The sequence below is a fragment of the Trichoplusia ni genome, unplaced genomic scaffold, assembly GCF_003590095.1.
Source record: "Trichoplusia ni isolate ovarian cell line Hi5 unplaced genomic scaffold, tn1 tig00001862, whole genome shotgun sequence".
NCBI classification, from domain to species: domain Eukaryota; kingdom Metazoa; phylum Arthropoda; class Insecta; order Lepidoptera; family Noctuidae; genus Trichoplusia; species Trichoplusia ni.
In genome coordinates this window covers 1-13,179 of record NW_020800159.1, presented here as the reverse complement: position 1 = coordinate 13,179, position 13,179 = coordinate 1, and the positions used below count along the sequence as shown (strand labels likewise).

At 43.8% G+C, this 13,179-nt stretch overlaps 1 protein-coding gene and 1 pseudogene across 1 annotated transcript; both read left to right on the top strand.

Moving 5' to 3' along the window:
* Window positions 1-5,839: 5,839 nt before the first annotated feature.
* LOC113507373 (mucin-22-like) lies at window positions 5,840-6,859 on the top strand. The gene has a single exon (XM_026890234.1). The coding sequence runs from the start codon at window positions 5,840-5,842 to the stop codon at window positions 6,857-6,859; it is 1,020 nt and encodes a 339-aa protein (XP_026746035.1).
* Window positions 6,860-8,427: 1,568 nt separating this feature from the next.
* On the top strand, window positions 8,428-12,117 carry LOC113507374 (annotated as a pseudogene).
* Window positions 12,118-13,179: the final 1,062 nt, after the last annotated feature.

Genomic DNA, 13,179 nt, shown 5'->3' with positions numbered 1-13,179 from the left:
CACGAGACTGTTTTCAGCCAAAAGCCAAAGTCTCGAACTGTAACAAAAAAAAAGTAAAGCACAAAGACACAAACAATGCTCGAATTTCAAAAAGCAATTTAAAATGTAATCGAACGCCGTTGGCGGGATCTTATTCCCCCACCTTTGAATATCCATCTATGAAAGGTACGGGCATACTTTTATTCTAAGGGGCCGACCGTCCACCCCATTTAAAAGAAGCCATCTTGGGATTGGGTACGTGGGGTGGGTCCCCACCCCGGGGAGGCGCGGGCGAACAGGGGGAACCACTTTTCTCAGCGAAGTGTTGTTTTAATTCTACCAAATATCTTTTCGTGAATACCTCACTGGTAGAACTTCTGATATAATTTTCTTCGAGTAATATTTATACGTTTTAGGTGTTGCCTTCAGTTTTGTTCGCGTGAATTTCGTACTAATAATAGCTGGAAGTAATTAGATTTTACGTAATTTAAAATGTACGTTAACTTTTATTGTGTAATAACATAATTTTTGGATCATTTTAACGATGCAATTTGATCAACTTTTCCCACCTTACTACAAGTTAAGCCTTTAAGATAATTAACGTTAACGTGTACATTTATAAGACGTACAATCTAAAAATAAACGCTTTGATCCTTAATTAAAGTAAAATCTTAGGACAAACAACAACAAATCCCGTTAGAAAAACCGTTAATTGCCGCCATTTTATCCCGGCGAATTCCAAATTCGAATTCGACGCGCTTTGAAATTCTACGCCATAGTTGGGCAAAGGAATTCCACTTTCGTCCACTAACGTGCTACGGTCCAGGTAAATTTTAATTTCTATGCAAATGAAAGCTTTCGTTCGGGTTTAATCTACGAGCTTTGGAAATGTGAAGGTATCAAATCGCGACGAAACTTAATGAAAATACTGTGCCCAAGATGAGGCAAGAAGAATTGGCTGCTGTTGTACCTGCTCGGTATTGTTGTCTTACGTAACGATATTTATTGTAATGTAGCTTTTGATATTAAATTGAAAAAGACAATTTCTACTATAGGTGATATTACGTACCTACTTAGATAGTCGTCCTTTGACAGCCAAGACACTAAATATGTCAAGATTTCAAGTCCCTTTTTTATGTAAGGTTTCATTTTAAAAGGAAATTACTTGAATCCTCCTTTAAGCTCGCTCATAATAATAAGCTCTATGATTATTACACTTTTTATATACAAGATGATATTGCAAATTTTTTAAATGAATGTTTATTGAACTTAACTTTAAAATCAGCTGACATATAATGACAATATTATGAGTATCTACCATTCGAGACGAATCGAATAAGCTTAAGCACCACGAGATTTTATACAAGAGTCCACAAGGCCACAAGTTACATACAAGCATGCAAAAATAATTCTCAACTGTATGTCAATTAGTGCTATTTCACCTTACAAGATATCACCAAAACATGCATAAATTACAATTCAAATAAAACCTCGAAACAAAACGTCAAAAGAATAACTCCTAACAGTTACCACAGTATATTTTTATCATGCGGTTATATGCCAGCATATGCGGATTACTTCAAAGTATGCGGCGTATAGGAAGGTGGAAAATATCCCGAAAGTCGATTATAACTCGACGGAATAATGGGCGAAAGAATCCAACACGGTTGCCTTAACCACCAGCTACTAATGGTACTCGATTGATAAAGGTGAGAAATTGTCATTTTATTTACACTTGTAATCAGGCTGACTAAGGGGTATCGTGTTGCCCAGGTAACTGGGTTGACGAGGTCAGATAGGCAGTCGCTCGTTGTAAAACACTAGTACTTAGCTGCATCCTGTTAGACTGGAGACCGACCTAAACGTATTTGGAAAAAGGCTAGGATGATGATGGTAACGAACATGGACTAAATCTACAATGAAGGTATGCAGGTAAAAATCGAATCATAAATACATGTAAAGAATTAAATTATATTGAAAACTAATTTTATTTAATTTATTCATGTACACACAACATAAAAGTGAAAAACAAATATAAAAATGAAAATACAATAGGTATAAAGGTACAAAAGTACTGGTTATCCTATTTTTCTTGCTGGTAAATACCAGACACCAATGCTACACATAGAGAGAGGTATTTGGCCAAACCCTTTTTTTGTAAAATAATTTAATTATATTGTATGACATAGACATTCTAGGTAAGTACCTTGTAGAAGCATAATATCAGTTTTATCATTAACTCCAAATTTTACCGTCAAAAAGGTAAACAACATGACAGAACGAATCATATAAAGCATCCATAATTAAGAAAAAAATCTTAGTACTTATAAATAAAACTACAAAAACAAAACACCATGTATCTCAGTGCAATCCTACCTTAATTTACTCTACAACGGTACTTTCTAGAACAATCTGTAGACAATTACACTTTTTGCCTTCGAAAGTCAAATTCGAAAAACGTTAGTTGCCGAACTCGCGCGAGTACAGCCGAGCCAACCCGAAAAGCCGGCGAGATCACGTATACCGATAACATTACCAGTTTCTACATTAGACGAACTTTTATTACACTTATCTTTATACCAAGCCAGGTACTATCGTACATACGCAAAAATGTACTTACTGTAATCGCATTCCTATCTTAAAGATATTTTTCATTGAGATTTGACTTTCATAAGGTAGCCAAAATCTACGATTCAAGATGGAGGGATAATTGGTAGTACGTCATCGACTAATTGTTCTTCGACCCATTATAAGGAGACTTTATAATTAACTATCGCTATTGTTTTTGCGAGTTTCGTCCGCAATTAACGAATCTCTGTAACCATGCCCCATGGAACTGTCAAAACAATTTTCATACAAAAATATGTTTAAATATAGAACACAGATTTACATTTTCTAAGAGATAACGTCCCTTTTCAAGTTTCGAATGTTCGATCTGTTATTTTGAAATTTAAATTTCGTATTCGATTCGTGTTACGAAGGTATACGAAGCGTGGGCAATTCAAATTTTGAGTTGTGTTCTATCGTGACGGTTTATTGATTTTGGAAAATGGAATCAGTTTGGAATGTTGTAACGTACTTATTCTTTTTTCAGGGTGATCTAAATTCAAGATATTATTTAATAAGTATTATGTCCTTTTGTTCTAGTGCAAATTTATATGTGTTTTGATTTTTAGTTGCCTAGTCTAGTATTTTATAGAGGTAGTCTAAACTGAAACGAATATTTATTGTTTCAACTGTGTGTAATTTGTATGAGGCAAATAAATTGATTTGATTTACTTTCTTACCCATATTCGATTCCGCAAAAACTTGTCATTTTTTTATTGTGCTTTGATTTATTGCTGTATTTTATGTTGTCTGCCTTTCTATACTTATGAATTTATAGAATCTTTAAGATATAAACCCGATGTCTTTTTTCTCTTGAAATTTCTTCCAGAGGCTTAACTCTAAATACTAACGACCATTTTTAATTAGGCTAGCTATAAATATGTAGCAATCAGAACAAATGACCCGGGCTTATTCGAGTTTACGACAATGCCTATAAGAAAACGGGCGCTGTGTTATAAAATTTGCATTCGGCTGGCGCGGGTGATGCAAAAGGGCTAGTTGGAGAGGAAAGGGCTTTGGGCTTTTGCTAAAGAAAATATTTGTCAGGTAATGAACAGGCGGAGATGTGAGGTGGAGATGCTGATGATGGAAGCATGACTGAAGAAACTAAACAGTTAATGTAACAGTAAAGTCTTAGCCAGAGGAATATGATATATTCAAGAAGATCTCTTACATGTTCAATTGAGGATTTTTCGATCCCAACAAAAGAAAACGTCATTGGGATATAAATATATTTTATAATGGACGAAGATAGTGTTTATAAACAGGTAGATTTCTCTCTCTCTCTTTCTATAGGTACGAGCGACTACTGATGATATTGGTGCTTTTGGCGAATAGACAGCAGTTTTGGGTAATACTGTGGTTCAGGTATCTTGTATTGGTTTTTGATTTTGATTGCAAGAAGAACATTTCAAATAAATATAAAGTATATTGAAAATACCAATATTATTCAACGATTCCAGATCTTTTTACTTTTTAGATTTGTAACATTTTCACAGATGGTATGGTAAAATGAACAAAGAGAACATATGTATGTGAGAAGTAATCTATACTGAGTTAAGGTCCGTTTTCTGGCTTTTATAGTAATTTTATTTTCAATTATTGGAATGTTAATTAGCTGTAACTAAAAATTCTAATTGGAACAGATTTACACAGTCTAACTAGAATCATGTTCTAACTAAAACATTAGATCACATAGAGACGAAATAATTATTTAAAGGATATCTTTTATTTTCTTTTGTTCCGTAGATTTTTATTCATATAATTTCCGTTGTGATACAGGGGTCTCAAATGAGGTACTTTAATCATCTTTTGGACAACTTCAGTGTAAGTTTCTACTGATTGTGTGAAGCCTCTGGCAAAAAGTAAACAATTAAATAGAAGCCGTCGCCTTTCTTGCAGCCTCTCGGAGGGAGATGTCCAACCTCCCCCTACTTAGGGGGTAGACTCTAACAGGAAAAGGAGGGTTGGAAAATTTCATTTTCTTACGTATTTTGCCGTCTCTGCACCAGTTTTTGATTAACGGACGGCAAGGGGCGAAATTTCATTATGTATTCATCCCCTAGAAGCTTATTTACTCCTCCCTTTCTCCCCCCATTTATTGTGTGGTTAATAATGTTATTAATAAAGTTTGGTGGAACGGCTATGTCTTGGTATGGTGTGTTTTCTGTCATGCTTACCGTAATGGGTTTTTAATTATGGTTTTTTGGGGGGAGGTAGGGATGATAGTCTGATCATAATGAGCTTAGAACTAAAGTTTAAAATTGTCTTTCGTATTGTGTGCGGGACAGCGTGAACAGTTTAAGAGAAAAGTGTAACAATGAACAGTATTTGTGATTAGTGTTATATGATTAGGTTTAAGTATAGTTTAAGTCAAATTAGAGTCTGATTAGATTATTGTTTGTTTAGTATACTCCGGCCTCCTATTGGAAAACATTCCAGTAACAGCGACCAATAGGAGAGCCGGAATTAATTAAAGTTTATATGAAAATTGTGAATATTTGTAAGATAGGAATATTGTAAAAATAATATTTTTCTCATATTATAGGCTAAGTAATGATTCAGAAAATGTATAGTTAACATACTATTGTAATTCATTTTTAAATAGAAAATAGCATTTTAAGTAAACGGCTCTCGGTGTGGTAAAGTATCGTCGTACTTAACCTTAAGGAAAAAACCGCGCGCGGGCCCCGCCCCCGCTCTTATTGGTCGAAAAGCGAGCGATCTTATTGGTCGGCCAATGGGAGCGGGGGAATTTCGGGGCCGGAATTTGTATAAAATGCGGCCCACACCGGAGAGTCGACACATTCGGCGGCAACACAGCAAGAAGAGCGGACCAAACAGAAGAAATAGGAAGCCCTCGAAGACTTCAGCAACAGCGACGCCTCGGATACAACGAAGGAGCCCCGGGACATCAGCGAAGCCCTAAAGGACATCAGCGAAGCCCTAAAGGACATCAACGGAGCCCTACGAAATAGTCGACGTAAACAAACTGCGTTTGTTTACGTTTTGTATCCTCTGTTGAGCGTCAATAAATTGAGTTTGGTGTTTATACAAGGGCCTTCTCATTTTTCACCAATCCGGCACCCCCAATAGTTGTGCTCGCGCGGTGTCTCTTGCTGTAAAGTTGGAGCCCGTGCGACACATTTAATGGTCCTTCGAGCCGGATCCGTGGAATTGAGTCGGCCTTTCGAACATCGAACTTAATTACAGATCGAGTTGTGAAGACCGAAGAATAGAAGACAGAAGCGCCATGCCCGTCACACGCTCCGAGGGAAAGGGCCGCAAGGTCGCAACACAACAGAAGCCATCATCCGAGGACACCGCTACGACCTCGGGGACCGGCAACAGCGCCGAGACTGCGATCGATTCTACAGCCACAGGGACTACCGCCACGGAAACTACAGAGTATACATCCGCCTCCGTGACGACAGCCACCACGCAGTCATCGGCAACCGCCGCGACCTCCGGCACCGCCGCCACCTCGGGCGCCACCGCGACCGCCGGCACCACCGCCGCGGCCGCAACAGCAACCAACGCGCCTACGGTCTCGGACTCCGCTGCTACCACGCTGCCCGCTCACGCCGTCAAGAAGACGAACATGAACCCCCCGCGGGGGGGGGTAACCGCCGGTGTCAACAAAAACAGAACAGAAGCATCTACAGTCAAGCGGAACAGGAAGGATGCAACCGGCCCACATGAAACAGGTGGACCGACCTCCCCGCGCGCCCCCAGCAAGAGGGGGGGAGGGGGGGGATCAACACACAGCAAGAAGGCGCAGCGGATAGCAAAGGCCAAAGAAGAACTCCTGCGCCTACAGGTCGAGCTCGCGGCGGCGAAGCTGGCCGCCTTGGAGACTGAAGACACAGAAGATGAAGATGAAGAAGGCGACGTCTCTATCACCGAGGTGAACGAGAAGGTGTCCAATTGGCTCGACACCAACAAGAACACAGCAGAGGAGGACGCGACGCCACAGCAGAAGACTCAGCAGCCCGCGCAGCCAACACCGGCGGGAGGTCCAGCGGACTTCTCGCAGCTGGCTGAAGCAATAACGTTCGCGGTCAAGGCCGCTCAGCGACCGAAGTTCATTGAACTTCCGATCTTCAGCGGTGCACATCAAGAATGGCTGCCCTTCCGCGCGGCCTACTATGAGACGGCGTCGTCGTACTCTCCTATAGAAAACACGAACAGGCTTAGAAGAAACCTCAAAGGAAGAGCCAGGGAAGCCGTGGAGGGCTGCTCATCACCAGTGCAGCTCCGGAAGAAGTTATGAAGACATTGGAGTCAAGATTCGGGCGACCAGAAGCAATAGCGATGGTGGAGATGGAGGCGCTCCGGGGACTCCCACGCCTCACGGAATCGCCACGAGATATATGCATCTTCTCAACGAAGGTCTCCAACATCGTCGCTACATTGAAGACTCTCAGCTGTTTGAACTACCTATATAACCGGAGATATGCAAATCTCTGGTGGACAAATTAACCCCAACACTCAAGTACAGGTATTTTGACTACGCCGCCAGTCAACAGAAGAGTGAACCCGATCTCGTCAAGATGGAAAGATTTCTCAGACGGGAGGCTGAACTCTGCGGTCCATATGCGCTACCTGAACAGGTAGGCAGCGCCACCTACAGTTAGAAAACCGCAGAGAGTCAACAACGTGCAAACGTTTACACCGAAGTGTCCAGCATGCGACGAGACGGGACACAACACGCAAGACTGTGCAGAGTTCAAGAAGAAGGACAACAGCGGAAGATGGGACCTAGCCAAGGCAAGGAAGTTGTGCTTTCGCTGTCTGCGTTACAGAAACAAACCCATAGTTGCAAGCCCAAGCCCTGTGGGATAGATAACTGCAAGTATTTTCACAACAGGTTACTTCATTTTGAAAGAAGCACAGAGAAGATTCCTACAGAAGAACAGGACAAAGAAGTAATCAACTCTGCGTGGACAGCAACAAGAAACAGTCTTACTTGAAGATCGTGCCGCTGAAGGTGAAGGGGCCCAAAGGAGTCGTGGACACCTTCGCTCTGCTGGACGACGGGTCGACAGTAACATTAATAGACGAAGAGGTCGCCAAGGAGATAGGTGCCACAGGACCCGTCGACCCCTAGTATAGAAACTATCAACGAGTTGAAGACGTCAGAAGCTGCGTCAAGAAGAGTCACCTTCCGATTAAAGGGTATGAACGGTCATGAAGAGCGAGTCCGAGCCAGAACAGTTAAGAACCTGCAAGTCTCATCACAGAAGGTGTCCAGGGAAGTGGTTCAAGATTGCAAGCACCTGACGGACTTGATGGGACACCTGACGTACGACCAAGCCAAGCCACGACTACTGATCGGCAGGACAACTGGCATCTTCTGGTGACCACAAGGATAAGAAGAGGCGATCAGCACCAACCAGTGGCCTCCCTCACGCCGCTGGGTTGGGTCCTGCACGGAAGCCAAACCAGGACAATGAAGCACGCGATCGACTATGTATCAATATCACAGAAGAATCACCAGAAGATGACCTAGAAGCCATGGTCAAGAAAGTACTTCGAAATGGACTCTTTATGCATCGTCCCGAAGAAGCCCACAACAGATCCAGAACAGCAAGCTCTCCGAGTCCTAGAGAAGACAACGAGAAGAATAGGAGAAGGAAGATACGAAACGGGCCTCTTATGGAAACAAGAAGACATCTCGTTTCCCAACAATTACTGCAACGCCGTGAAGAGGCCTCGAAAATATAGAGAGAAAATTAGATCGCGACCCGAAGCTTAAACAGAAGTATATGAACAGATGGAAGCACTCGTCGCCAAAGGCTACGCCGAACGTGCTCCTGCAGACAAGAACCCCAAGAAGACATGGTACTTACCACACTTCGCTGTCATCAATCCAATGAAGCCAGAGAAACTCAGGGTGGTACACGACGCCGCCGCCAAGACAAGAGGGGTGGCGCTCACGACATGCTGCTGAAGGGACCTGACCTGATGCAGTCGCTGCCTGGAGTCGTCATGCGTTTCCGACAACATCAAATAGCAGTCACGGCGGACATTAAAGAAATGTTCATGCAAGTGAAACTTCGAGAAGCTGACAGAGACTCCCTGCGATACGTGTGGAGGGGCAACAGAAGAGACGACCAGCCTCCAGAAGAGTACAGAATGACGTCTCTGATCTTCGGCGCGTCGAGCTCACCGTCAACAGCAATATATGTCAAGAACTTGAACGCCAAAGAACACGAAGCCACACACCCCGAGGCTGCAGCAGCGATCATAGAGAAGCACTACGTAGATGACTACTTAGACAGCTTCAGGAGTCTAGAGGACGCAGTACGTATAGCTAAGGGAGTTCGAGATATACACGCAAAGGCCTGCTTCGAACTCAAACAGTGGAAGTCCAACTCAACCCTGCTGCTCCAAGAAGCTGGGAGAGGAGGAGCTCATAGAAGATATGGAACTCTACAAGACAGAAGAGAAAACAGAACGAGTACTAGGAGTCATCTGGAAGTTGAACACAGACGAGCTGACCTTCACCTCAACTTAGCTCGCGTTCCGACAACGCTACTGGAGGGAGAAACACCTACGAAGAGAGAAGCCTTGCGGATAGTAATGTCACTGTTCGACCCACTCGGCTTCGCGTCTCCTGTCACCATACGGGCGAAGCAGCTCCTGCAGGAAGTGTGGCGCAGAGGAACGGCGTGGGACGACCCTATAGACGAAGATCTCGCGGAGCAATGGACGACTGGGCTGACTCACCTACAGAAGCTACGAGACGTGAAGATACCGAGGCGATACCTGAACTACAGCGACGCTGCCTCGATACAGCTTCACATCTTCACCGACGCCAGCGAGTCAGCATATTTCTGCGGTCCTGTATTGGAGAACGAAAACTCCTGACGGCGAGGTCAAGCTCTCTCTCATCGTCGCCAAGGCGAAGGTGGCACCGTTGAAGCTAACGTCGATCCCGAGGTTGGAGCTTCAAGCTGCAGTTATGGGCACCAGACTGGCAGACTCAGTCATAGAAGAGCACGAGAGGAAACCTGACTGCAAGGTGTCTGGACCGACAGTAAGACAGTACTCCACCTGGATCAGGACAGGGTCACGCACCTACAAACCATACGTGGCTCATCGGCTTGCTGCTATAGAAGAAAGTACCAAAAGTTAACGAGTGGCGCTGGGTTCCGACGAAGCTGAACGTAGCGGACGACGCTACACGAGACGTCCCGCTCACCTTCGACAAAGGATCACAGATGGTACAAGGGACCCGACTTCTTGTACGAAGAAGAGGACCAGTGGCCAGTCGAGACAGATACTAAGAAGATCGAAGACACTTCTGGGGAAGAGAAGGTGAACCACGTAGCGAATAAAAGAGAACTTAGATTAACAGAAGGGCTACCCGAAGCCTCACGCTTCTCTAACTGGCACCGGCTTCGATATACTACAGCGCGAGTTCTTCTATTCATTGAACTCTGCAGAAGAAATAAAGAAAGCGTAAATTACAGAAGGACTAAGAAAAACAAAGAACAGGATCCAAACTGGAATAAGATAGCAAGAAAAACGTCAAGCACTAATGAAACACAGAAGAAAACAACAACAAAGATAAATAGAAAATTCCTTCCAGTCTCTGCCGAGAACCTCAAGCAGGCGGAGGAGTTGCTGATGCGTGCTTCTCAAGAAGAGTCGTTCGCAGAAGAAATAGCCAACCTAAGGAGTGGGAAACCGGTCAACAAGGAAAGCAGACTACATCAACTCAGCGTCACGTGTGTGGATGGTGCCCTCCGGCTTAGAAGTCGCATAAAAGCCGTCAAATACATGCCAGAAGACTTCAAGAGCCCCATGATAATAGACGGAGACCATCCTATAGTTAAGACATGGATACGAGCGATACACCAACAGCTACATCACGCAGGAGTAGAAGCGACAGTGAACGAGTGTAGACAACAGTACTGGGTGTTACGCCTGCGCCCTACAACGCGCTCAGTACTGCGACAGTGTTTGTTCTGCAGAATGAAGACAGGGACTCCGCCACATCCACGAACAGGTGATCTACCACAGTGTCGTTTGGCTCATCACAAAAGGCCATTCACCTACACTGGGGTGGACTACTTCGGCCCGCTATCTGTAACAGTTGGAAGAACGCGACAGAAACGCTACGTCGCGATATTTACCTGCCTCACTACGCGAGCCATTCATCTCGAAATTGCAGGCTCACTCAGCACCGACTCAGCAGTGATGGCAGTCCGAAGAATGATCTCTCGACGCGGCTGCCCTACAGAAATATGGTCGGACAACGGCACCAACCTAAAGGGAGCTGAAAAGGAACTTCGACAACAAATAGATGAAGCGACGGCGGAAGAAGCTGCAAAGAGAACCATCGCTTGGCGGTTCATACCTCCTGGCGCACCGTTCATGGGAGGAGCATGGGAACGAATGGTCCGGTCAGTCAAGACGGCGCTCGCCGCCACTCTGCACGAGCGACACCCTACAGAAGAGGTGTTATCCACACTACTAGCCGAGGTGGAGTACACCGTGAACAGCAGGCCACTGACCCACGTTTCAGTGAGCCCCGAAGATCCAGAAGCCCTGACGCCGAATCACTTCCTCCTAGGAGGACAGGGTCGAGTACCGCTGCCTGGAAGTTTCACCGACAAGGACGTAGCTTCGAGATCCAGCTGGCGAGCAGCCCAAAGGCTCGCTGACTTATTCTGGACGCGCTGGGTGAGAGAGTACTTACCCGAGCTTCAACACCGGCGGGAGCCGCACGGACGGGGCCCAGCTGTGCAGGTCAACGACCTCGTACAAATAGTCGACGCCAACCTGCCCCGTAACGTGTGGGTCAGAGGAAGGGTCATCGACACGTACCCCGGCCCAGATGGAGTCGTCAGAGCAGTGGACATCCGGACAAAAGGAGGAGTTCTACGTCGACCAGTGAGGAAGCTGGTGATCCTGCCCCTGCACGACGACGGACCCGCACACGGAGGAGATGCAACATCGTCGCACGGCGGGAGAGATGTGCGGGACAGCGTGAACAGTTTAAGAGAAAAAGTGTAAACAATGAACAGTATTTGTGATTAGTGTTATATGATTAGGTTTAAGTATAGTTTAAGTCAAATTAGAGTCTGATTAGATTATTGTTTGTTTAGTATACTCCGGCCTCCTATTGGAAAACATTCCAGTAACAGCGACCAATAGGAGAGCCGGAATTAATTAAAGTTTATATGAAAATTGTGAATATTTGTAAGATAGGAATATTGTAAAAATAATATTTTTCTCATATTATAGGCTAAGTAATGATTCAGAAAATGTATAGTTAACATACTATTGTAATTCATTTTTAAATAGAAAATAGCATTTTAAGTAAACGGCTCTCGGTGTGGTAAAGTATCGTCGTACTTAACCTTAAGGAAAAAACCGCGCGCGGGCCCCGCCCCCGCTCTTATTGGTCGAAAAGCGAGCGATCTTATTGGTCGGCCAATGGGAGCGGGGGAATTTCGGGGCCCGAATTTGTATAAAATGCGGCCCACACCGAGAGTCGACACATTCGGCGGCAACACAGCAAGAAGAGCGGACCAACAGGAAGAAATAGGAAGCCCTCGAAGACTTCAGCAACAGCGACGCCTCGGATACAACGAAGGAGCCCCGGACATCAGCGAAGCCCTAAAGGACATCAGCGAAGCCCTAAAGGACATCAACGGAGCCCTACGAAATAGTCGACGTAAACAAACTGCGTTTGTTTACGTTTTGTATCCTCTGTTTGAGCGTCAATAAATTGAGTTTGGTGTTTATACAAGGGCCTTCTCATTTTTCACCAATCCGGCACCCCCAATAGTTGTGCTCGCGCGGTGTCTCTTGCTGTAAAGTTGGAGCCCGTGCGACACATATTGTAAAAATCAAGTATTTGTCGGAGTAACGAGTGTAGAGTTTCATGCAGGTGTTATAAGAATGTCATTTTGGTGCTGTGAAACGGGAGTTATTGTTGTTCCATCAAAAAAGGCATAAGGTTTAGGTGGTTAAAATAAAAACAGTCTGTTTCTTATTATTATTGTTTTTATTGTGAAATGGTTTGCAGGTAGTACTTACTGCTAGTTTTTTTACAGCTTTCAACTTGACTGGTGCTACCCAAGTTTCGGTTGTTCTGGTAAAAATAAGACTATGTTTTGTCTGTTAGATCAAAGTATAAATTATGGTTTGATGGTGTCAACAATTTCGTTGGGCTAGAAAATAGTTTTAGATACAGAAATGATTAAGAATAATATGCGTAAGTAGGTATAATATTGAACTAAAAAGTTCAATGAAGGTAAATATAAGGGTTTGTGTTATAACATCACGATTAATGTGGTGAGATTAAAAAAGAAAGAAGTTCAGCTATATACATGTCTACTGTAATTTGGAAAAAGTCTTATTGGAAGCGAAGTTTGAACATACAGTACAGTAAAACAAATGAGGGAATACTGCTTGCGTATTTGTTTATACAATGTAGTTCTTTTGTCATTGTATTTTGATACCAAATTTCAGAAAAAGGGAGAGATAAAGAGGAATTAGGTCAAGTAGAATTCATTTATTTTTAATATAATAAACTTAAGTATGTCTAGAATCTGAAACCGCCAACCCGTAGTA